Raw genomic sequence first — 27,254 nt, 5'->3', positions numbered from 1 at the left:
GGCCGTGGATCTCTGCATCTGCTTCCACCAGTCACTGGATGAGAGTTCTATCATGACAGGGTGTTCGGCCATCCCATCACCAGAGTAGGTCAGCTCAGGCACTCTCTCGACCATTGTCAGTGGTCTATAGTGGAGGTATCTAATTATTATGATGGAAAATACTATGAATGCATGTGTCTGTGTACAATGCATAAATGGCTTCTATAGCAAAGGCTATTTTTGTATGTCTAACTTTATATTTTGTATAAACTTTGCATTCAGTAGCAATTGTATATAATAAAAATATGTAAAGTTCTGTGAAAAGAAGAAGTGGAGGAGGAGGAAGAGGAGGAGGAGGAAGAAATAATAATAATTCTGCTTGGGGGAGGGGCTTGACCCTGCCTCAGCTGAATGTACCAGGTTCTGCTGACTCTCCATGGGAGACCTTGCCTTGGAAGAGGTGGGAATGGGGGGTGGGTTGGGGGAGAAGGTTGGAGGGGCAGGAGGAGGGAAGAGGAGAATCTGTGATTGGTATAGAAAATGACTTTAAAAATTCTTAATAATCTGGGAGGAGGGGACTGGACCTGCCCGGACTGAGCCTATCAGGTTGATCTCAGTCCTCGGGGGAGGTCTTGCTCTGGAGGAGGTGGAATAGGGGGTGGGCTGGGGGGAAGGGGAGGGGGGCAGGAAGTGGGAGAACAAGGGAATCTGTGGCTGTTATGTAGAACTGAATAGTATTGTAAAATAAAAGAAAAAATAAACAGGATAAAAAAATAAATAAAAATAAAAAAGAAAAAATAATATTAATGCTGCTTCAGTCAGACATGGTGGTGCACACTTGTTATTCTACCCTGAAGGAAACAAGGGTAAGAGGATTTCAAGTTCAAAGCCAGCCTGGGCTACATAGTGTAACCCTGTTTCAAAATGAGATGGGAAGGGGCAGGGAGTAGAGGAGGAGGAAGAGAGACTAGAGAGTGTCTAGAGAGAAAGAATATGAGTGACTATAAGTGAATTGTCTTCAACAGTGCCATTCGTGACAGAGGACCGGGTAATATGAAATGAAAATGGGATTATAAATGTGTTTACTTGTGCTTTTTGGTTTCCTTTTCTTTTCCCTCATTTGCTTTCCTCTCTTCTCCTTCTCACATTCCCTCTCTTCACCCCCTTACTTTCTACTTCCTCTCTCTCTTCTCTCCTGCTCCTGTGAAACAAGGTATCACTCTGTAGTCCAGGCTGGCATTGAACTTGTGAACATCCTGCCTCTGACACCAGATTTTTGGGATTACAGGCATGTGCTACCATGCCTGACTTCTTACTTAGTGCCTACATGTTTGATAAAAAATCAATGAAGAGAGTTTTTTTTTGAAAAAGTGAAAAGTTAAGTAATTAAAAGTATGACAGGTTGGTGTCTTCTTTCTTTCTGTCCTTTCTTAGTGGCATGTAAAATAATGAGACTCTTAGTTTCAATGGAGTATTTTTAAACTGATTACTTAAAACTACCTTTTATAGCTATTGTATAAAAGCAGATTTTTTAGGCACATCCCACTCTTCCTCTTGACTGAGGTAGGATTATAAATTCACAATGATCTTGCCATAGCACTTTAAGATGCTTTATGTATTGTCTTTGAACGTTGATTCCTGATAATGAAGCACCTGCTGTCAATCTGGTTGTTGCTGCGTATTAGAGAAATCGTTTTTCTCTCTATTAAGTTTCAGAATATACTGAATTTTTCTAGCATTTCAGGATATCATGTATGAGAGGCAGGGAGAGTTGCTTGCTTGTATTTAGTGGCCTTTTGGATCTGAAGAATCACTTCTCTTCAGTTCTAGCTAACTCAGGTATTAATACCATAAATATCATTTATGCCCTTCTGTTTTGGGCTTCTACATTCCCTGAGTGTTACCTGTACATAAGTATGTGTAGCCCTTTCTCCTTGTCTTTTGTTTTCTCTCTTGCTTCCCATCACTCTGTGTTCTGATAGTCTTGCTGTTTTTCTTGTCCAGTTCACCGACTTTATATTCTCTCCAGTTCTGTGTAGCTGTTATTTAAATCTCTCATTTGAAATGTTCTTAGTGCTGGGGATCAGGTCTAGGACATTGCACAATGCTAGGCTGTATCTCAGGCTCAAATTTTTTTTCTTCTAATGCTAACATCCATTTCTTGAACAGCGTCCACGGTTTTTCACATTCATTTGTCTTGTGGACACTGTTTGTCGCTTGGACTCTTTGGACATAGGCAACACATATTTTAATGTTTTCTCCTGACTAGTGTATTGTCTCTATTTCACTGGAAGAATAGTTCTCTCATTTTATGTCCTAAAGACAATTGGCTTGGCTGTTCGATGATTTTATTTTGTATGGCTTAGTCTTTGGGGACTTTAAAAACACGTGCAATGTAGGACGTGGAGACATTAATGTTGAGTGATACCGTGGGCAACTCGCCCGGACCCTGAATGTTTCTTCAACAGCTTCAAGTTAAGAGCTTTGCCTGAAGTTGCCACGCCATGAAGGCCATTTTGACTCACATTTTCTATGCATATCTACTGGAACAGCTTAGGGACTTAGTCTACTCTCTTTGCCCTCCATAGATAGTGCCCAGATTTAAGTTCCACCAAGTCTCTGCTGATTGACAAGTCTCTAGCCTTAACCCTGGAAACTCAGATTGTTCTCCAGCCAGCATTGATTGGGTTTCCAGCTGATAAGGCACATAGCTCATATTTGTACTAAGCTGTATTACCACTATTCATAAATAATAAGTCCATGTCTGTCTGATACCTAAATGATTGTCTCCTTCTGAAAAAAAAACCTTTGCTTTATATTTTAAAATGTGTCATTCAATATTTCAAATGTGTATTTCCAGGAGTTTGGAATAAGAGGAAGTGATTCCATTTTGGCTTCCATCCAAAATATTCACTTAGAATTCTCCTTGAAACCGGACGGTGGTGGCGCACGCCTTTAATCCCAGCACTAGGGAGGCAGAGCCAGGCAGATCTCTGTGAGTTCAAGGGCAGCCTGGGCTACAGAATGAGATCCAGGAAAGGCTCCAAAGCTACACAGAGGAACTCTGTCCCGAAAATCAAGAAAATAAAAAAAAAAAGTCTCTTTGAGACCTCCAATTTTTTTTTCTGCCACTCTGTTGCTCCTTCTAGGGTCTGGAGTCATGAGTACGTTTAATTTAGGAGGAGCTGGTACCACATCCAGGTCGGTTCATTTGGCTCTGCAGTGACAACATTCACCACTTTAACTCCAGAGTTTATTTTACTACAGCTGGCTCTCATTTTGAGCCACTGTCCCAGTCGTTTGCTATCACCCTGTACCCAGCTACATAGATGGCAGGATTGTGCCTCCAGTGGGATCAAGCCCTGCTTTAGGAGAAATGATTTTTTCCTCTGCGTGAGAACAAAACAACTTGTGGTTCTTTTCATGGATGTGGGGAGTTAGTCTTTAGAAACAGACTTTAGGGTTAGAGTGTGGATGGAATCACTAAAGAATATGGCACGTTTAACTCTAGCATTTGGAATTATACCACTCATCCCAAAGACAGTCTTAGAAAATGAAGTCCTCTCAAATATGAGGCACAGAGCACATGGAATTCTGGTTTGTGTGTCCCCTGCATTTATTGTGAGCAATGGAAGTATTCTGAATTTTAGGCATATATCATGCTGAAATGAAGCTACTTGTTAAGTACCTCTCTAAAGAGAAAGCCTTATCATCATTATAATGACCTTGATTGTGCAGATTTTTCCCTCTTGCATTTCAGAATTAATTAATGATTCATTTTTTTGAGGCAGCATCTCATGTTGTAGCCCCGGCTGACCTCAGACTCATGGTTAATTCTTCTCTTCAGCCTTGTGAAGGCACGAGCCTCTATGCCTAAATGAATTTTAGGGAAATACTCATCCAGTATCTTCTAGGTAAATGGCAGTTGGATTTGTAGCATTCAGTAGTGCCTGATGGCCTGGTGAAAGCTGGGGTATTCTCCCTGCAATTCACCTTGATCCCATTATAGTAGGTCATCTTTTCTTAGGGGTAACACTTTGTCATAAGTATGAAATATTATACATATCAAGTTTCTAGAAATTGTATTGAGGGGATGCTTCTTGTGATCTGTAGTTTTGTTTCTAAAACTAAAACTTGTCTTGTTTAATCAACTTCAGAAGATTGGCAGAAAGTTAAAGTGTGAGACCTATTACCTGCCAAAGTTAAAATTTTATGAACTACTTTTTTTTTTTTTCAGATTAAGTCCCGCTATGCGGCCCTTGCTAGGCTATGCTGACTCACCATGTAAACTAGGTTGGCATTGAAATTGCAACAATCCTCCTGCCTCTGCCTCCTGAGTGCTGGAATTACAGGTGTATGTCAATACATCCTGCTTCTAAATTACTCTTTCCCCCACGAAAACATTTTTCTTTTTAAAGTGATTCAAATCATGTAACTTTTATTTATGGCTGAGCAAATAGGGGGTCTCACTACATATATTCCTATGTTAATATTTTATTTTTTCTGTATTGAGATGAAATAACCTATAAAACACAATCATATAAGCTATACATGTTTTCAAACAATATGAGAAGAGCTATGTTATTCAGCTGCCACTTAATATCTCAGGGAACTCTTGGGTTGAATTTTTCTGCCTTTTTTACTTAAAATAAATGCACCAAGGCTGAGCATGGTGACACATGACTTTAGTCTCAGCACAGAAGGCAGATCTCTGTGAGTTCAAGGCCAGTGACCAGCCATTGTGTGTTATGTACATGGTGGGCACGTTTTCCAGCACAGAGCAGCCAGCGATTCTGTGAGTTTGAGGCAGCCTGGCTACAAGTGAGTTCAGGAAAGGAAAGCTAAAGAGAAACCCTGTCTCAAAAAAAAAAAAAAAAAAAAAAAATGTAAAATAAATGCAACAAATTAAACGTAGGCAATACTATTTCTATACAACCTGCAATGTCTCTAAGGGCACCTTTACTACTGTTGTAAGTGACACTTTATCACATTAGGTGACAACATCCACTTCTTTTGCTTTGAGCTCAGCTAACACCTCTGGTCCATTGGCTTCATTTCTTTATCTGTGGAAATGCTCAGACTGGGACATTGGTTTCAATGTGTCTGCATAGGATTGCAGTTCAATCCATAGCATTTGCAACCCCCACCCTACCCCCACCCCACCCCATTCCTTCTATTCAGAGCAACAGTGGACAATTGCTACAGGGCTGCCTTGGCAGCTATTCCATGTGCAAGGGTTGGATTTCACTCTCTGATGGAAAAGTCCAGTATTCAAGGTGAGATTCTGATTTGATTGACTGAAATCTGAATGTGGTTCTTTATGTCACCGGCAATTCATGTAACTGATGAATGTGGTAGAAATGAAAGAGAAACTACCTTCCGCTTATAGGGTAAGTCTAAAACTGAGCAATGTTTGAGGTTATGCTATGAACAGAAGCACCTAGTCACACTGAAGGATTTGTCTTAACGGTTCATGCTTGATTTTAACAAGCATTTTTATTCAAAATCTGTTGCTTTGTTTTCTTTTGGCATAATCATACTTTTTCTTGCAGCTTGGAAGAGTAATGCAAAAAGGTTCCCCTTGCTTTTTACCCAGGTTCTGCCACTGGAGCATCTTGCAAAAACTGCAGTAAAATATATCACAAGGTGTTATGTTGATTTAGCAAGATAGTGAACATCTCTGTCATTAAAGGATATTTTCCTGTTTGCTTTTTATAGATACATCACTTTTTTCTGTTCCATCACTCAGCCTAGTAATCATCAATCTGTTCTATAATGATGATTGTTGTTTCAAACTGGTTATAAATTTTAATCTTCATAAATATGCAAAATTATATACATTAGCCGGGCGGTGGTGGCGCACGCCTTTAATCCCAGCACTCGGGAGGCAGAGGCAGGCGGATCTCTGTGAGTTCGAGGCCAGCCTGGGCTACCAAGTGAGTCCAGGAAAGGCACAAAGCTACACAGAGAAACCCTGTCTCGAAAAACAAAAAAAAAAAAATTATATACATTAAACTACATAATGTATAATCTTCAGGGAATGACTTTTTTACTGACTATAGTAATTGTATAGAGGTTCCCTGATTGTTACGTACATCAATTCTTTGTTTCTTTTTATTGCTGTATACTATTCCATCATGGAGATGCATTACAGTTTATATATTTGCTTGTTGTTACAGTGTATCTGAGGCTGGATAATTTATAATGAATGCTTTTCCTTCAGTTATGAAGACTGAGAAATCTAGGGCCTTGTATCTGGCAAAGGCTTTTATGCTGTGTTATTCCAGGGCAAAAGGTACAATATTGGGCATGAGAAAGAGTGAAAGGGTCAAACTCATCTTGTTTTAATGGATCCTTTATTAGAAAAAAATGACATTAAGCTACTCATAAGGACAGATCTAATGACATATTTAAGGGGCCACCTCTTGGTTTGCATTAAGTATTAATTTTCTAATATATAAATTTTGGGGGACACATTTCAAATGATAATGTCCATGGAATATATATATATATATATATATATATATATATATATATATATATATATATACATATATCATCTGCTATTACAAATAAAGCTTCTATGAATATTTTTGTACGTTTTTCAAACATAAGCCTTCATTTCTCTGGGATAAATGCCCAGGAATGTAATTGCTGGGTCATATGGTAGTTGCATATTCAGTTTTATAAGAAACTGCCAAACTGCTTCCAGGTTGGCTGTGCCATTTTGCATACTCACCAACAATATTCATGTGATCCAGTGTCTCTGCATTGTCACTATCATTTAGTGTTATCTTTCTTTTTAAATTTTATTCCCCTGTAGATAATGATACCATATTGTGCCTTTAGTTTTCAGTTTTTCATTGGCTAATGATGTTGAATATCTTTTTCAGTGCTAATGTCTCATCTGAGTATCTTGTCTGTGGATGTCTTCCTTCATCAAAAAAAAAAAAAAAAAAAAAAAAAGAAAGAAAGAAAGAAAGAAAGAAAGAAAGAAAGAAACCCAATAGCAATGCATTGTTATATGGATCCTTTTGTATAGGAATTTGGATGTTAGTGGGCAATGTGGCTTTACAAAAGACAGAAGTGCTGTTCAATTGGATTTTTTTCTTTCAATTTTCCTCCCTCCCTCCCTCCCTCCCTCCCTCCCTCCCTCCCTTCCTTCCTTTCCTTCCTTCCTTTCTTTTGTGTGTACATGGTTTTTTTTTTTTTTGTGTGTGTGTGTGTGTGTGTGTGAGTGTATGATGTGTGTGTACATATTTGTGTGTAATAGTCCATGTGTGCTCCAGTGTGCATGTAGAAGTCACGGGACAACTTCAAATGTCCTCTCTTCCGCCCTCTTTGAAGCAGGGTCTGTCTTATTTGCTACAGTGCTGCATATGCTGTTCTAGGTGGTCTGCATGCTTCTGGTTATTTCTCCCCATCTCATCTCACCTTAGGAGTACTAGAATTACAGAAACCACACATATGGCTTATACACATGTTCTGTTCTGGAGATCCACACTCAGGTTTTAGGCCTGTGTGATGAGCCCTTGTACCCACAGAGGCAAGCGATCTCCAGCCCTTTTTTTTTTTTATTGACTTTTTAAAAAAGAACTGGAAGTTTATATCACTGATTTTCTGTCATCTTTGTGTTTAATTTCATTGATTTCTGCCCTATGTTTTTTTTTCACCTTGCCTTGGGCTTGTTTTGGTATTTCTTGAGTTGGGAGCTTATACTCTTGATGATCCTTTTCCTGTCTTCTAATGGCCACATTTTACACCACCAATGTGTCTGGCTGGCTGCTTTGTTTCCTCTAAATTTTCATAGGGTGTATTTTAATTTCCATCCAACTCAGCACATTTTTAATTTCTTCCTCTTGGAACCACCAATTATTTAAAGTGTGTTTGGTTTCCAAATGTTTGGAAAATTTCGTTATCTTTTTGTTATTGATTTCTTTTAGTTTTAAATTTTATTAGTTTTTAAAATTAGCATGCAAAGTACTGAGTTTCATTAGAGCATTTTCCACACGTACTTTGTTCTTATTAACTCCCTTCTTCCACTAGCCTCTCCTGCCTCCCTGCCTCCTCCTGCTGGGCCACTTCTTCCTCCCACAGTACCATGCATGAATTCCCTCTGTGGGGCAGACCTCAAGTCCAATGAGAAAGTGCCCCGTATGTCATGCCATTATTGCATAATAAGTGCATCTTGCTTGGGAGGTTGGCATTTCAGCCAGCATTCAGGGTCCAGTGCTGGGTAAAACCGCTGATAGATCTTTCTTTCCTAGTGGCTTGTGCAGCACATGCTGGCACTATGAACGCTAGCCAGCGGCGAAGAAGTTTCCTGGTCATTTTGAGATAGATTTCTTTATATCCTTCAACCAAAGTGAGTGGTGTCTTCCCCAGTCGTTATGTTGGGTAGCCAAGAACAATAGCAATAGCTGTGTTGTTTTGAGTGCCACTGGTGTTTTTCTGAACAATAACTTTAAGGGGAGTATCCCATGCCCAGCACTGAAATTTTTGTTTAGTAACCTGTGTCTTCTGGGAGTTGCATTATCCACCCATGTAGGATACCGCTGTTCGAACTCTTTTGTTTCTTCTAAATCCAGAATGCTAACCCTTACATGGTGGAACCAATTCTTTAAACTCCTTTTACAGAAAAAAAAAAATCTATTTTATAACTAGCTAACCATTGGTGGTGGATTTCCATAAGGCTTCTTAATTTTATCAACTAAATCCCTGTCCCCTCTTCTCCCCCATCCCTAAATCCCATTAATTCTTAAACCTTTAATCTTCTGTATCCCTGCATCTTCATACATATCATTTGAATTCTACTGTTCCTATGACAGTTTTGGGATGCATGGTAATAGGTTTCCTTATGGCTTTCCCATACACCCTTCATTTTGGTTAACCTTCCTACTGCCCCTTTGTTTAGCCTCATGTTCACTCCGCCTTCTCTGCTTGAACCTTTCCATTCTCAGCATTCCTCCCTCTACTTGGATTTTACTTTCCCCACTCCATTACTGTATCTCTTCCTATTGGCCACTTTCTAATTTCCTGAGTTCATCTTGTATTTCCAGTTTAAAACACAAAACAAGCCAGACGGCGGTGGTGCACACCTGTAATCCCAGCACTCGGGAGGCAGAGCCAGACGGATCTCTGTGAGTTCAAGGCCAGCCTGGTCTACAGAGTGAGTCCCAGGAAAGGCACCAAAACTACACAGAGAAACCCTGTCTCGAAAAACAAAAAACAACAACAACAACAAAAAAATTCAGAGCTCTGATCCATATGAGAGAGAACATACAGCACTTGTCCTTCTGGAGCTGGGTGGCCTCACTCAGTATAATTTTTCCAGTGCTATCCATTTCTCTTCAAATTTCATACTTTTACTTTTTATATCTAAGTCATATCCCATTGTGTATATGGCATTTTCCTTATCCAGTCAGTTGATGGATATTCAAATTAATTCCGTTTCCTAGCTTGTGAATAGAGCAGCAGTGAATATGGGTGTGTAGATAACTTTGCGGTAGGCTATAAAGTCCTTTGAGTGTATACCCGGGAGTGGCATATATCGAGTAGAGTTCAATAAGTGTCCTGTGTTGTACAGGACAGTCTTCCCTAACAAAATATAATCAGATCCAAATTGTCAATAGTGCCAGGTTAAGTCCTGCTCTAGTTGTAATGAGGAAAAGAAGTTTTTTGTGTCTTAAACCCTTTTCTATTTTAGAGTAAGATTCATTTAACTTACAAGTAAGTCATATTAAATGATATTTGCTTCCTTAGTTATCTTTGGATATATGATTTAAGGACAGGCTCTGAAATTATGCCAGTATCTGAGATAAATGATCAGGATTTTTAAAATATGGACATAAATCAAGTAGAAATTTAATTAGAGCTAGTGAAGAAGTTTCAGTAATACAGCCATTTACAAAATAAATAATATAAAAATCAATAGCTTTGCTATGTTTAGGCAATAGTTGTTGGGAAATACATCAAGAAAATGCCCATTAACAATTTCAGCCAAAATTATTAAATACCCAGGAGTAAATTTTTGAAAATATGCATGACTTTGATGGAGAAAACCACAAAGTTGTACTGAGACATACAGAAGATACACTGAATAATGAACAGGACCACTGAATGAGCAGACTCAGTAATGTCAAAATGTTATTTACCTTCAAATTAATATGTCCATCTAATGCAATTCTGGTGAAGCCATAGTTGTTCTTTGGGAATCAGGAAAGGAGAAAAGGACTTGAAAAGATTCGGCAATTCAAATGGAGGAATAAATGCATGAGACCTGCCATCCCTGATGGTGTGTTAGGCAAGTAATGATGGAGTGGTTCCGGGAAAATATATCAAAATGCATAGGTTGATGCTCTTCCTGTAAGTTTAAAATGTTGTGTCATGTAGAAATAAATAATTCTAAGGCTATAATAATTGAGATTCTATTATGTAACAGGCACAGGAAGAAAAAAATCAGTGTAATATTTTAAGGCCCAGAAACAAACCCGTGTGTATGACGGTGGCATTTCAAATCCGCAGGGGGAGAGAGTAAAATAATGAATAAATGAATTGTAATAGCTGGCTAACTGTTGTTTGCTTAAAATATTAATCATAAGAAATATTGCATGAATTAAAGGTAGAAAATAGAGTGTATAAATATTTTAAAAGCGTAGGTGAATATGAAACTATGTAAGTAGTGTTTCCCACACTGGCTACAAGAGCATATACTTACATCTAATTCTTAAATAATATAGGTAAATGGTTTCAAAATAAAACTATAAATACTACAAATAGATACACTACACCCCTGTGCACTGCACCCTTCACCATTTTCCATACCCAGAGCTAACCACTGTCATTGTGGTCTTAGGCTTCCACCTTTAAAAATTATGATTATTATAGTTACCATGTGTGGAGGTGGATGGGTGGGGGGGTGTGGTGCACGCGCATGTGTGTGTAGTGGGGGGTGGCACACATGTCATGGCTTGCACAGAGAACTCAGAGGACAACTTTTCTTGAGTCAGTTCTCTCCTTCTGCCTTTATGTAGGTTCCAGGGACAGAACTCAGACTGTCTATCTCAAATGATAGATGCATTTGTGGTATTTAAAACATTGATCACCCGTTTTCCACAGGAGCCAGGCCAGTTTACACTCTCATTAGGAATCCATGAGGCTGCCTGATTATTTTCTTCTTGTCCTTATTAAAGTGTGTTAGTAGTTTTTGAGTTCTTGTCATCTGCTTTGTGAAATTGCTTTCAATGTAGTTACAATTTGCAGTTTGTTCTTAAAATTAGATTGAACACTTTTTCTCATGTTTAAGAGGGAAAGTCTTTTAAAATATTATATTGAGACCTATACTAGTCCATAAAGGGAAAATAATGCAAAGATTTGGCCACTTATAGAACAGTAACAAATTAAAAGCCACTGACAAACTGGGGTAGGAGAATATTTACAACATACGGCAGAATAAATAGCCTTGCTATTTCATGTTATTAAAAATCACTAGCTGAGGATGTTCCCTTCTCTTTCTAGTTGGTTGAGTGTTTTTATCATGAAAGGGCATTGCATTTTTGTCAAATGTAGTTTTTTTCTTCTCTTGAGATGATAATGTGTTTTTTAATAACAGTATAATTGACATATAATTCACATCTTGCAATTCACTCTTTGAAACTGTACAATTCAGTGGTTTTTAATATAGCCACAGAGTATACAACCGCCACCAGAATGTAAGTTGAGAACTTTTTCATTACCCCTAAAAGAAACCTTGTACACAGTTAGCAGTCACCCTTCATTAACCCACTCCCCCCCCAACCCCTGCAGCCCTTGGCAACCACTAATACACTTTCTGTCTTTGGCTTGGCCTATTCTGGACATTTCCTATAATTGAAATCATGCAATACATTGCCTTTGTGCCTGTTTCTTTCATTTAGCTTACTAGTTCCAAGATTTTTCATGCTATAGCATAGATCAGTGCTTAATTCTTCCTTGTTAACTCTGGGAGACTAGAGGACTGAGAGCCTGACTTCTTGTTAGCATAAAGCTGTCACCTTTTAATTGCTTACCACCAAAGCTTCATCTTCTAAGAGGGAATCCTTCAACTGGAACTACTTCATGTTGTGTTTTACATAAAGTCATTTCATTGTGGGAGAGTTTGGGAGCTCTCAGTTCTTAGGACCAGCTGTTAGCTCTAGGGAAAAATCTGTCTTTGATCCAAGACTTTGGATGCTGGGCAGTGGGAAGAGCCACTGGTCTTGATGGCCTCTTCACATAGGGAACTCAGAGCTGCGAATGAGCTTGGGCAATGGAATCAGAGTGGGGTGGTTGGATCCCTACTATTCTCTGCCCTCTGTCATGGAGTTTCTATCCTATGAATGGGAACTGGTTAAAAGAAACAAGTCCCAAAAGGTTTGGCTATATTCCCCAGGAATTTTGCCCTTCTCGTCTGTGTTGGAGGTGATGAGAATACTGGCTGCTTGCTTTCTCATGGAAGGCCTGTCTCCCTTGATTGAGAGCCAGAGCCAGAGGGCACCCAGTCTTCTAAGCTGCTCTTATCCCGAGTGTTACTTGCACAAAGGTGGGCAAGAGGATGGGAGGAAAGCAGTGAGTTATAGCTCATATGCCAGATGTAGACCATCACTGTTAGATCACTGACTTTTAACAGATGTTCTTGAAGAAATGTTTTTTCATTCACTGTATATCCTTAGGGTAATTTCCAGCAGCTTACAATTTTTAAAAACCACTTTCACCAGTTCTGAATAGTCACATAGGCGTTCTTATGCTGCACTTCCAGGGAGAGGATGCTTCTCATCTGATTACTGTTTTTCGGTGAGGTCGCTAGAAGGCTATTAGCAGGCAGGACTGGTGATCATTTTTAAAGTATGGCTTCTGCTGGTTATTTTGTTTTGTTTTGTTTTGTTTTTGTTTTTTTACCAAAGAGATTTTATTTGTAGTTGCTTGCTTTTCCATTCTTTGCTCTTATTTCCCCAATGTAAATGAATTTTGTACTTTTGGAGAGTTATTTTTAGTCACTACATTTTGCTTGTTACTCTGATTTTTAGGTTGGCTCCAGCATCTACTACTGTGGCCACCACTGACAAATCCAGCACCATGTTTCCTTCAATGCCAACTGTTCCTGTAAACCTGGCTTCCCAGGAACTCTCATGTAAGTTTTACTCATTTTAAAGAAATTATTGTTATTTTCATGAGCCTACTTAACTCAGTGTGTCAATAGAAACTATGGATTTCCTGTATCATATAAATAATCACTATGTTTGAATCCATCTATGACTGTTGACATCAGTAGTAGCTTTGCTTTAATAAAGTTTATTATTATTTTTTTAATTATCATGGTTAATGTCTTAGTTACTTTCTATTGCTGTGGTAAGACACTTTGCCCAAGGCAGCTTATAGAAAAAAGAATCTATTGGGGTTTGCTTAGAGTTTCAGAAGGTTAGAGTCTGTGGCCATTGTAGCAGGAAACATGGCAGCAGGCAGGCCTGGCACTGGAGCAGTAGCTGTGAGCATACATCTGATCCAAAGCCAAAGGCAGAGAAAAAGCTAACTGACAATGGCATGGGCTTTTGAAACCTAAAAGCCCTCCCCCAGTGACGCACCTCCTCCTAGGCCACACCTCCTAATCCTTCTCAAACTAGTCTACCAACTGGGGGCCAACTATTCAATCATAGGAGCCTATGGAGGCTAATCCCATTCAAACCACCACACTAAATATGGCTTAAAGGGATACATTTTAGCATCTACTTCATTATCACTATAGTGTTTTGAGATAACTATCACTAATAGGAAAGGAAGTTTGCCAAGTACACCTGAATGGAAGGAATACAAAAAGGATACTAAGTGTATTCTTATGTACATTCCCAGTTTATGCTCTTTATATTTTATCTGCTACATGTCTGAAATTCATCACTTCTTTTGGTACTAGTTGAAATATTATTGTTACTCAAATATGCCAGAGATAGTTTATGCCTTGTGGTGGCTTGAAAGAAAATGGCCCCCAATAGGAGTGACACTATTAGGAGGTCTTGTTGAAGTAGGTGTGGTCTTGTTGGAGGAAGTGTATCACTATAGAGGTGGGCTTTGAGGCCTCATGTATGCTCAAGCAACAATCAGTGAGACAAGTCACTTCCTGTTGTCTGCTGGTCAAGATGTAGGACTCTCAGCTCCTTCTCTAGCACCACTTCTGCCTGCATGCTGCCGTGTCCCACCATGATGATGATGGACCAAACCTCTGAAAATGTAAGCCTCCTTAATTAAACATTTTTTCCTTTATAAGAGTTGCCATGATCTTGGTGTCTCTTCACAGCAATAGAAACCCTAACTAAGACATGCTTTTAAAATGGCATGGAAAATAAATAAACTGTACAAAACGTAATCATAGTATTTTAATAAGACTCAAGATTCCTTTACATTAGGCTGACAGGTATTATTTCTGTAAGATAGCATTCAGCATATTTTGGAATGATATTTTGTTTTTTCTAGTTAGTCATGTTTTTGAGAATGCTGATATTTTGAGTTGCTTTTTTGCTATAAAAATCATACATGCATATGTGTATATATATACATATGCATGCATATATATATACACACATAGCATTTCCTCTAGGAAGATAATTTTGTTTATCCTTTCAAACTTAATCCCATACGTATAAAATATATATTAAATTATCTGCTTTTTGTAAGAATGGGACAATATTATTTTTTTGATTTTGCTTTCTGTATAGCTATAATTAAAGCATTGACCAAAAGCAACTTGGGAAAGAAAGCATTTGTTTGTAGGCACTCAAGGAAGCAGGAACTGAAGCAAAACATGGAGGAATGCTTCTTGCTTGATTGCTCTCAGGCTCCTGTGCAGCTATGTTATTATACAACCCAGGTCCACCTGCCCAGAAATGACACTTCCCATAGTGAGCTAGGCTCTCCTTCATCAGTTACTAATAATGAAAGTGCTCCAACAAACATACACCTGCAGGCTACTCTGATGGACACAGTTCCTCAGTTGAGGTTCCCTCTTCTGGTTTGTTTCAAGTTGACAAAAATTGACCAGCACACTGTTGCATTCCCAGTCCTGGAGTTTATCATCCCTCTTAGCTATATGTCTGTGTTATCTTTCCAGTTCAGAAATTCAAGTTATTTTATTAGACGATCTTCTCTGGATAAGGTAGACTCTTTCCCAAAGATTCATTTTAATTTTTCTCTTGAATGTATAGTTACTAGTGTTAAAATGAATTAACAAAGTAGGCCTTTTGATAATATGATCAATTGCCATTATTCCTAGGGAAATGATCTCCTTTTGGATAAAGTTTTTAATCTCAAGTGAAGAAAATAATGCTATCTAGCTATACAGAACACCAACTGGGATCCAACCTGCAAGGTCCCCAGTGCTCTTATGGATACTAACCCCAAATACTTCGTGACTGAGCATAGTCTTCTTGAGTGCTGCTCATTTCACTCTCACACAAGCTAGCCCAAAGAATGAAGTATTACCATAGGCCCCCTATGCCAAAAGGGACATGGAATTTTAGAAAAATCTCCTGCAGACTTTTCATGCCACTGTTACCTCAGGGAAAGTGGAACTCAAGAAACTGTTCGTGTGGCAGCCTTACAAGTATTACATGCATGTCATTTTTGTTATTATCCCTTTATCTACATTTTTTCTTTTAAAATTTCTCACTGGTTTCTTCCTCCCTTTTTCTGACTTTGTATTTTGTCTTTTTCCTAATTTTGACTTGTTCATGACCCCTTTATTTTACATAAGTTCTTTGTCAGTCTTCTCAGCTCCCTTCTTAGTCTGATTTTTCTACATTTTTGAGTTATTTCCCAATTTCTTTGTATGTTTCATCTGGTTCCATATTTCTGCATGTATTTCTGTATTTCTACATAGAGTTTGATTCTTCCATGTCACTCAATTTTTGAGAATGAGATTCTCATCTATCCTAACTCTAGATGGTGCTTTTTTTATGTTGCCCCTCCTCATAAGCTAGTGGCATATGGGGCACCTTCCTGTACTTTACACACTTGTTGCTGTGAACCAGGATGAACAGGCAGAGTTACCTGGAATAAAGCATGGGTATCTGAGCCTGTTCCTTTAGCATGAATGGAGTATGCCAGGCTCCCTAGACTAGTCAGTGCACTTAGCAGGCATCATGAATTCTGTGGTTATATAGTACAGCCATTAACCCTAACATATTGTTAATTGGGAAGGCTAGGCTAACATAAACCATTGTGTACAAGTAATATTTTTATTCCAAATTTCTTGTTACACAAGACTCATTTAATTGCCAAGAAGGTCTGAAACTACGGAGAACCACAAAGAAGAAAGTAATATATTCCCAATCCCCTACAGCCATAATTTTCTTCATTGTTCTTTATATGCTTAGTATAGAGTAAGGATCAATAGTGCTATCAAAGGTATGAAAATTATGTGTAGAAGTCATCAACAAACATAGGAAACATAGGACTTAAGCTATGAGGTCTATTCTAGAAGGGATACAACAAGAAGGTGTAAAAGAGGTCTGGGATGTCAGAAAAAGTTTGAAAGATGCATGCCTAGTATTAGCTAAGATGTAGATAAATAGGCACTCTTCCTTATAGTCCAGAACATAGTTTTTTGGTTTTTTTTTTTTTTTTCAAAATCACTTTGGTAGGTAACTTTCACAAGGTACACTGAGATTTCAAAATATCCTTGATTTAGTCCAATGATTTAGCCCTGTGATTTAGCAATTTCATTTGTAGGAATTAGTTTCTCAAATACAGTTGTGTTTTATATAAAATATGTACAGATATTTTACGTATATTGAAAATTTGTGGGTTTTTTTTCTTTGAAAGTTAAATAAAACTTACCAGTGAGGCCATCTGTGTCTGGAGTTTTCAATATTTATGGAAAGAGTTTTGAGAATGGATTAAATTCCTTAATGGTTATAGAGCTGGTTGTTATGTTTTATATTTTAATGAATCTCTCCAGGAGTTTTAATTTTCAGTAGGAAGGTTAATTTAGATGCCTGGTGTGCAGTATATCACTTTATATTGCACAGTGTTGGGTTCAAATCTATGACTTTGATTTCAAATTCTTGTTAACAAATGAGTTCCCATATTTAAAAAAATCTTGAATCACTGAGGCTTAACTGACACAAGTTTCTCATTTCTTGCTAACAATGTAAATTCATACCAACACTATCTGTTTTATTTTCTAGCCACAACCTCGACGACTACCACTACTACCGTTACCACCAATACCACTACTACAATTACAAGTGGTTTCAACCTGTATTTCAAGCCACCATCAGCTTGGGCTAATGGCACTGGCTTAATCAGTGTGGCTTCTCTACCAGCTACCATGACTGTCAAGTAAGCTTGTTTATTTGAAATTTTGTGTTTTGTTTTATCACTTTATAGGCATAATTACATGGGTAGCTTTAGACTAGTATTTTATAAATCAGTTGAGGGAACAGGGAAGGATTTTTTTAATGTAGCCCAGGATATTGAACAGTCAGCAGGCTTCTGCAATACTGTTATACAGTCATTACTAGTACTACTAATATGTATAATTTATCATGCAATTCTGCATATTTAGCAAGACAATTCTTTAAGAACATCATACCATTTGATACTCACAATCATCCCATGAGATAGACTCTATTTGGGGTCCTGTTTTATATAAGACTGGAACACATAGAGATTAGGTAGTTCTTTAACGGTCACACACATTGTAATGTGTGTGCCACGATAAAAATTCTAGCAAACTCTAGAACTTATATAATCTTGCATATTACATGAAATATCCTGTGTGTCCCTTGTACCATTCCTACAATGCCAGAATCTTGCATTACTATAGTTTAGAACTGAGCTAGAATATTGACAGTGATGCAGATGCAGAATAGGAAGCTGGAGAGAAGGCTCAGTGGCTAAGAGCGCTGCTCTTCCACAGGACTAGAGTTCGGACCTCAGCTCAGAATTGCCTAGAACTCCAGCTCCAGGGGCTCCATCACCCTCTTCTGGTCTCCATGGGCACCTGTACACATGTACAGGCACTCACACACAGATAGACACACATAAAAAAGTAAATATTTTAAAAAATAAATAAAAAACATAAAATAGCTCTGTCACCACAAGGATTCCTTCTTTCCTTAACTCCGGGCAGTAATTAATAATTAATCTGTTCTTCATTACCATATTCAGAATATTTTAAGAATACTATACAGATGGAGCCATGGCATATGTGTCCTCCAAGAATTGGCCTTGTGTTTTCATTCAGCATAATTCCTTACGTTCCACCCAATAGCTTGGTCTCTCTCTCTTTCTCTTTTAATTTCTGAGTAGCATTTCATTCTCTTTGGTATAAAGTAGTTTGTTTAAACATTGAAGTATTGATAGGCATCTAGGTTGTTTGTAGGTTTGGGGCTATTGGTATGAACATTTGTGTACACATGTTTTTGTGAACCTAAGTCTTATGTATCTGGGGTAAATGTCCAGGCATGTAGTTGCTTGTCAGTGTGACATTTGTATATTTATTATTTTTATGTGCCAAATACTTTCCCAGAGTGGCTATGCCATTCTGTGTACCTACCAGTAGTGTATGAGTTACCCAGACTGTCCCTATTTACTTGCTTGGTTGTGGCGATGTGATACTTTTTTACTACCCTTCTTAAAGATGTGAAGTGATCTTATTGTGGCATGAATTTAATGTCTAATAATGTTGCACCTCTTTAATTTTTTCTTAGTTCTTTGAGAACTTAATACAGTGTGTTTGGATCACATTTGTCCTCTCCTCCCACTCCTCCCAGACCCACCCCTATGCACTTTGTGTTCTACTCTCTGTTTGTACACCCATCAAGTCGGATTTGTCCTGACCATAGATTATTGGATGTGTGGGCTTCCTCTCCAGCTGCCCTCTTGAAGAAAACTTACTGTCCCTCCCCTAGTAGCTAGGCTGAGCGTGGGGCTTCATGCCCACCTCCCCTCCCCATGTCGGGGTTTGGACTGGCGTGGGCTTGCACAGGTCTTGTGCATGCTGTCACAGCTGCTGTCACTTCATGTGTGGAGCTGCCCTGCTGTGTCCTTATCATCATCCACTGCCTCTTTATCCTGGTTAGCTGCGATACAATGATACATATTTTATACATGTTTGTATTTTTATATATGTTTTGTATGTATGCATGCAGATTTTGTTTTTGCTTTTAAGTTTTGATATCAGAATAATATTTAAAGAATTATTATCAGCTTTACAACAAAAGAAATTATAGAGTTGGTACAGATTCATTTACTATTTTTTAATGAAAACTTCTGCGGCCAGATAAATCTCTTGGGGAATCTGTTAAATTAAAAATAAACTTATTTAATGGATCCAGAACCAGTCAGACTGTCTAGTTCAGCTTTAATGAGCTTCAGCATTGTGTGGTTTTAAAGGAACAGGTCCATTTGTTTTCTGAGTTGTCAGATTCAAAAGCCTAAAGTTGTTTGTGGCCTCCCCTTATTTGTCCTTTTTGGACAAATATTGGAAAGATATTTTTGTTTGATTTCTGATGTCGGTGGCCTGTGTCTTTCTCGGATGAATGTTATTGATATTTCTCTAAAGAACCAGCTTTTGTTTCATTGATGATTCTGTAAAACTTCCCTGCTTTCAGGCTCATTGTTATCCACTGTTGTTTCTTTTCTCCTGATGATATCGGGTTCATTTTCTTTTGCTAGTTTCTTAACGGATGACCTTAGACTATTGATTTGAGGCATTTTCTTCTCATGCCAGCCTTTAGTGCACGGCTTTTCCGGCAGCCCACATCTCTCATTATGCTCTGATTTCATTTTGAGCTGTGGATTATTGGGGAGCATGTTGTTTACTTTCCAAGTGTTCCGAGATTCTGTCTTTTCTTTTGGAATTAGTTGTAGTCAGTGAACGGACTCCATATGATTTCAACTATTTTCTATTTGTTCAGATTTTTTTTTCTTGTATGGGAGGAAATGGTTCATTTTCCAGAATGTTCCATGGAAACCTAAATATCTGTTTTCTTGTATATAATGTTTTATGTATGTCTGTTAGATTCTGTTATTGTATTTTCAGATTTTGGAGTTTTGCCATATTCTAGTCTAGTACTTCCTTCAGTTGTGAAGAATAGCTTTTTGAAGTTCTCAACCAAATGACTTTGGATTTGTCTTATTTTCTCTCTTTAGCTTTATTAGTTTTTTCTTTTAGAGAAAATTCTAGTGCCCTTTGTAGTTGGTTTTATTAACGTTTTAACTACCACACAAAGACATGTGCATCACTATAACATCTACATATATATACACATCATTTCATATATATATATATATATATATATATATATCATTATAATTTGCTTTTATTTTCACCCCGATGCTCTCCCCTGCTTCTCACACTTGCTTCTTGTTATTAGTCCCTTAGTCCATTCCTTCTCCCAAAATTGTTCCCTCTTCTCTTCTCATGATCTATAGTCTATCTGTCTTTTTCTCCTGTAATTTGTGGCTTTATTGTTTGGCCGCATATACATTTAGATTGGCAATTCTCCTTGTACCTTAATTCTTTTATTATTATGTAATTCCCCTTAACTTTGAATATGGTAATTTTCATTGTTTTGTATTCTATCCTATATAATAGGGACATCATCTTTTCTTTTAAAAACAAACAAACAATAACAACAAAAAAACACCCCTAGTTTTACACCTTTAATTGTTTTATCTTTGGTCAATCCATATCCTTGGAGTGATTTCTTGTAGGCCTTTATATTGTTGGATGTTTCTTTAACCACATTGTCAAGTACATTTATATTCAAAGCACCTATGGACAATAGGGCTTGTCTTTGTTGTTCTGTTATTTGAGTTTTACTTTTGATATGTGTCCTGTTTCTCCTTGTTTTGAATCTTCCCAGGATTGCTGGAAATTTTCAGGGAGTTTCACTTTGTTTTATATATGGTATTTTTAATACTTTGTTTCATATAAATTTTTACTAGTTGCTGTAAATACTAAGGTATACATGTATAACTTAAAACAATCTATTCATATTGACATTTTACCACTTTGGATCAAGTGGAGAAACCCATTGCTACCTTTATCATGTAAGTATTGTTATTGTAAGTATTTCTTCTATGTACAATGAACATAATACCCCAGAAGGTTGGGCTTTTCATTCCAGCCACCAAATACAATCTAAGAAACACATTGAAAGCGAATAACACTTTGCCCTTCTTGTCAGCCATTTTGATGCGACAAGACTTGTCATTTTTTCTGCATAATTAATCTTTACAGGTAGATTTGTTAGTAATGACTTACCTTATTTTTTCACTTGCATATAATATCTTTATTTCCTCTTCATTTCTGAAGATGCGATAGTCATGAACACTTTGTTTTCTCCTTTCAGTACTTTGAAAGTGTGCGACTTCACCCTAACCTCACAGTTTCAGATAAGAAATCAACTATCATTCGATTGCTCTTCTAAGTACATTCTTTTCTGTCTATGTTTTGCTTCCACAATTTTAAAAATTGTCTTTACCTTTCAGAAGTCCAATTGCTCTGTGTCTTCCCATGGTTTGCAACCTTTTCTTCTCAATAATTTTTCAGGCCCAGGCCCATTCTCTCTTTCTGGAACTTCTCTTGCATACATTTTTATCTCATTTATTATTGTCCTCCTATGTCCTTGCAGCTTTTTTCATTTGTCTCTGTTTTCTCTTTGTTGTTGTGTGAATTTTAATTACCTGCCATTAATTAAATGTTCACTGATCATTCTACTGGCAAACCCTTCACGTAGGCTCATTCCAGTTATTTTATTTTTTAGTTGTGTATTTTCCACTTGGTTTTTACAGTCCCCATTTCTTTGCTGATTTTTTTTTATTTCAAGAGGATTGAAAATTGCCCTCTTTAGACATTTTTAGTGACTGTTTTAAAATTCCTTTCAGACAGCCCCAGCATCTGATACCTCTTAATGTTGTTATCTGTGTTGCTAGCCTTTTCTCTTTCAAGTGGTGATTTTCCCAGTTCTCGATATGGATCATTTTTATTGTGTCATGGCCATTTGTCTATTATGTTAGGAGTGTTTGGGTCCTATTTATATCTACTTTCTTTTCATTAGATAGTCCCTTTGTTGAGCTATAGTGCAAAGGCTGGGTGTGTTTTTATGTTTTGCTTCCCACTGGACCTTGGCTCCAGCATCCTAGCAAAAATGGAGCACTGAGTCATCCTGCTCCAGTGCTCCTGGACGGTGTGGAAGTTCATCTCCCTTAGTTCTGCTGACTTATCCCCTGTGAAAGTGGGACACTGTATCACACCAGTTCACTACCTCTTGTGGGAATGCAAGCCCAGCTTGCAGATGGGCCCTGGAGCACCAGATGAAGAGGCAAGTGATGAACTACCTCAGTACTTTAACTGATGCAGGGGTAGGCAAAATTTCAAGTTGGACCTTGCTGATGGAGGACACAGGATGTCAATTTCTCTACCTCCTTCTACTTTGTATGGCCTCATTGATGCTCTGTAGACATGGAGGCTTGGCTCTCTACTGGGCCTCACTGACACAAGGATCATGGAAGAAAGAAAAGAGTCCTTTGATTGGCCTTCTTCATTTTTAGTTTTGCCAGTCAGTATGGAGGTTAAACTCTCCACCAAGTCTTGTTGACTCCCAGAATGGAGGAAATGGGAGTCGTTACCAGTCCAAGCTTGCCCTACCGTGTTCTGTCTTTAGAGGTTAGATTCTCTACTGGGTCTCTGTGATCTGTGATACCAGAGCAAAAGGCGAAATATAATGATTAATTCTGTCTTACTCAATCTCATTAAGTCTTGTTGCTTTTGAGTGAGGGGGATTTCGCTTCATTCAGCCTGCCACATATGTCCCCATTAGTACCCCAGTAGGAAATTAGAATGCTGCCTGCTTCTGCCAGGAAAATATTACCTGCTACCTCCTCATTGAGCTCCACTGATACTCCTCCTGCTAGAGTCAGTGTGGCCTAGCTGCCCTGATCACAGAATCAAAGATCAAGTGGATACTCGCTTTTTCAATACAATTGGCAGGGGAGTCGGAGATCCTCACGGTTCCTTGGGGGTAAGGGATGTTGATCTTTTGTGACTAGTACTCAGAAGCATGCTTGGACTAAGATGATTTCTGGAGCTTCCATCATTCTGTGCTGACATCACAGGAAGAGTGAAAGCAGACTGTGATTTAGTAGACATCTTAAGTATTTATTTACTCTATTCCCTTAGGATAACTTTCAGAGCATTTAACTGGATGTTTTAAAAAAAATCATCTTTATCTGTTATTATTTTGTTGGAAAGCAGATATGAGAATATACTGACAGGCTTTTCCCACCTAATGTTCTTGTACTATGATTTCAAATATGATTGTACTTTTAAAAATATGATCATAGTATGTCTTTTTTCTATTTTAGCTCAATAGTAACTCCTGTGATGACATATGGTCGCCTGGAAAGTATGGTGGACAAGTTGCACATTCATCTGCGAGACCAAGAGAAACACTTTCTTTATCAGGCCAACCAACTCAATGTTTGGAACCATACATTGATTGAGAAGAGAGATGAGGTAAGAAGATATTGTCATTGATTTTCCTGTATTGTGCAAGTATTTTCAGATAAACACAAGAGAATAGACTTTGGTTTTGTGATTAATTTTCTGTTGCAATATTGATGAGTATCTTAAAAACATTTTCTTGAGTTAATATGCTCCCTGAATTAGGGAGTGTTTGGTATTTGAGGTGTTTTTGAGAAATGTGTATTGTTTTAAACTTATTGAGAAAATTTGAATATCAACATCATTTTGTTCCTATTTCTCTTTAAAGATTACTCTTCTACATCACGAAGTGGAAAAAGTGAAGCTGGACCAGAGAAGGTAGAACCTTTGACTTCTTTGCTTGGAAGAGTCAAGATATTTTTGTTCCGTTTTTCCCCTTTGCTGTTTATTGACATTTAATTTGTTGCCCAAAATTGCTTTCATCAGCCCTTCTGTTGACTTGTTTTATTCAGGTTGGAACAAGAATTGGATTTTATCCTGGCACAGCAGAAGGAACTAGAACATCTGTTGACTCCTTTAGAGGAGTTTGTGAAGGAACAGAATGGGGCTTTTAATCTGCTGTATTTTGATAAAGAGTATGAGAGAATGTAAGTACCTGAATAAAGATTGAAGAATTGGGCAGAAGGATGGAGAAATGGAATCATAAAGCAGAGAATAAATATTGGTAGAAAAGGGCAAGCTCTTCTAGTTGGTATTTATCAGCTTGTTTGCTCCATGTTTATCTTTAACGGAGGCTTAGAAATAAAGGAATCATTCTGGCAGCTTTGTTTTATAGCATTTTCTTCACTGTTATTAATCTCAAGCTCATGTTTGTCTACTGTAAAGTTTTTATATTTGTCAAGTGTATTCTTAAATTAGAAACACAAAGCTTATGTATGATATCATATTACTGTGGAATATTTCTGGTTTCATATTGACACATCTAAGCCTAATATCTATACAGTTGTTTTAGTCATATGTATTTCAAAGACAGACTGTTCATTTGAGGATGAACTATGGTTTTCAAAATTGGAATGATTTTGTCAGCGTTTCAGGCTAGGTATGTTTTATTTGTGTACTATTCAGTCTTTACCTTGCGTCTGTTCACTGTCAATGTTCCCATGGTAACTCTGTCTCTAGAACTGAGACTTGATAATCAGGCCAGTTTATAAAGCATTAAGAGACGTTGTGTGAACACACTAATAATCTAAATTGGGACTTAGACTCATTTTGTTAGTGGCTTCTTAGTGAATTGTGATGGAGCTCTTAGGTTTTGGATTTTTTTTTCTGCTTTTTTTTTTTAAACAGGTTCTTACCAGTTTTGCACAGGCTTCTGTCAAACTGCTGCGTTAAAGTAATTCTGTCACCTTAGCATTCTGAGTAGAAGGAATTGCAGAAACACATCACACTGCCCAGCTGAGCTTTTGCAAGTCCTTTGCTACTGAACTTAGGCTTGAATGTTAACGTTTTTGTAGGATTTTAAATGTGGATAAGTACAGCTAATCTGTACTGACCTCCATTTTATTTCTACTTTTATATTTCTGCCTTTGTTTTCTTCTCGTTCCTTTTTTATTTTTCTCTTCTTTCTTTGCTCTATTCTTTGGCATTGTTTCTGTAAAATATAGATAGGGTTTTTTTGTTTTCTTGTTTGAGACAGGGACTGTCTTGGCTGGCTTAGAACTCTATGTAGAAGAAGCTGGCCTAGGACTCCCTGTGTATACCAGTCTGTCCTTGAACTCATAGAGATCCACCTCTTTAGTGCTGGAATTATAGGTGTGCACCACCAAGCATGACATATTCTATGCTTTTATCACTAATTTTTGGAGAAGGACTCATCTAGCACAAGTTCTGTAACAGCTAAGGCTTGTAGACAAATTGCTAAATGGTCTTATTAAATAAAAATCACAGAGCCAGATATTGAGAAAACCTGAGAGATCAGAGGAATAGGAAAAGCCACAAGCCAACCTCACCTCACCCACACCTCAGTTTCCAAAGAGACCTACTTCCTGTATATCCACACCTATATGCCTTTCTGTTCTGCTATCTCATCTGCTCTCTCTGTCCAGCTACATCACTTCCTCTTCCTGCTCAGCTCTGTCACTTCCTGTCTGTCTATACAGGCCTCCAGATCTCCATGGTTAACTAGTGCTGGAACTTAAGGCATGTGCCACCACCAGTGTGGCCTTGAACTCAAAGAGATCCAGACAGATCCCTGACTCCTGAGTGATAGAATTAAAGGCATGTGCTGCCATTGCCTGACTTTAATATAGTGCCTGGATTTTTCCTCTGATCCTCAGATAACTTTACTATGCTTGATCCTCCTCTCTCTGCTTTGCAAGTGCTGTGATTATAGGAATGTGCCACCAGGCTGAAATTTATTGTATCTTTTTTGTTTTGTTTTGCTTTTTAAATACTTAATATTTTTAGAATATGCTAACTGTGAATGGAGGGCCTTGGAAACATTAATTCCTTTCCAATTACTCTTTTGTGGTCTGATTTATGTTGCAATAAAACTTTCAACAGAATTTTCAACAGTTTAGGCAACCAATTACATGTAAGTAATTTGGCATAGAAAGCAATAGATAGTTACCAAGAAATCTGATTGTGTCTTTTAATTTTTTAGATAGTTAAGTTGAAAACTCTACTGGCCACTTTTAATTTTTGTAAACATATCAGTAGACTACTCAATCAATCAATCTTTCTCCATCCCTCCCCACTCCCCACTCTGTTTCACAAACAGTTTGAATGGAATTTTTGAGAATTTAGATCACTAAGCAGTTTGTAGTAAACTCAGATTGATCTACCTTTTATTGTTTGTTGTAAAATTTGTTTCTCAAAATATCCTTTGTTGCTTGCTATAGTATATCATATAAGGTTTTACGATGAAATTTTATGTATTCTCTATAATTGAAGCAATCTCAACATTTATTGAATATTGCTAAACTATTCTTCTATGTAGCTAAATGCCCTATGCATACATTTTTCCCCAAAAGGGACTCTTTGATGTAGCATTCATCAGAGACTAAAGCCTTAGCCTTTATAGTCCTAGGTTATGATGGTAAGTTTACAAGCATTGAATCCATAAGACAATGTCATATGTCATAACGGGGAACCAATGCGAATATAGGGGAACGGAGACAAATTAGTTGGCAATTACATCTGTGTTTTTCAGTTATGGTAGATGTGAGAAACTGTTTCTTGTTAATCTCTTTCTTTCGCTTGCCTTTGTAGCTACAAATTAGCAGAAACTATAGATGCTGAGCTGAAAAGAATGACTCAAGATCTCAAGGACATTATTTTTCACCTGAATTCACTTGGAAGTCCTGGTGACGCTGCTGAACGAGTATGTCCCTTGCTCCTTTTGTTTAGAAAGCCAAGATTTCATATGAAATTGGCCATCTTTGAATTCATCACAGCCCCCTGTCCTCCAGAGTACTCCTTTTCTGCCCTTTAGAGATAGCAAGCTCTTAGGCATGATTCGTGGGACATAAATATTTACTAAATATTTACAGATGTGAGTTTTTGTGGTTATTCCCAGGAGGGCGAAATAAATGACTCTTTCAATGTGTTCAGGGTTTACTCTCTACATAATTAAAAATATCCTGATACTTTTTTTCACTTACTCAGTAGTTAATTTTTCATAGCATATAATTTATTTACTCATATAAATATGAGCAGATATGTCTAGGTCTATTAGACATATTCAAGCACTTTTTAACTTACATCTTTAGAATGTAGTGACTTAACTATTAAGATTTAACATTTTTCCATAGAA

General features: G+C 37.6%; 1 protein-coding gene across 1 annotated transcript in view; it reads left to right on the top strand.

The window, feature by feature from the left end:
- Positions 1-27,254, top strand: part of Nup62cl (nucleoporin 62 C-terminal like) — a 64,220-nt gene that overhangs the window by 10,428 nt on the left and 26,538 nt on the right. Inside the window, exons 2-7 of the mRNA XM_028895133.2 lie at positions 13,023-13,126; positions 17,172-17,325; positions 23,362-23,512; positions 23,769-23,818; positions 23,953-24,087; positions 26,711-26,822. Coding sequence (XP_028750966.1) covers positions 13,072-13,126; positions 17,172-17,325; positions 23,362-23,512; positions 23,769-23,818; positions 23,953-24,087; positions 26,711-26,822 — 657 coding nt within the window. The 5' untranslated portion in view covers positions 13,023-13,071. The remainder of the gene's footprint in view (positions 1-13,022; positions 13,127-17,171; positions 17,326-23,361; positions 23,513-23,768; positions 23,819-23,952; positions 24,088-26,710; positions 26,823-27,254) is intronic.

This window comes from Peromyscus leucopus, chromosome X, assembly GCF_004664715.2.
Source record: "Peromyscus leucopus breed LL Stock chromosome X, UCI_PerLeu_2.1, whole genome shotgun sequence".
NCBI classification, from domain to species: Eukaryota; Metazoa; Chordata; class Mammalia; order Rodentia; family Cricetidae; genus Peromyscus; species Peromyscus leucopus.
Note: the sequence above shows the minus strand (reverse complement) of the source record. Positions and strands in the feature narration are given on the sequence as shown.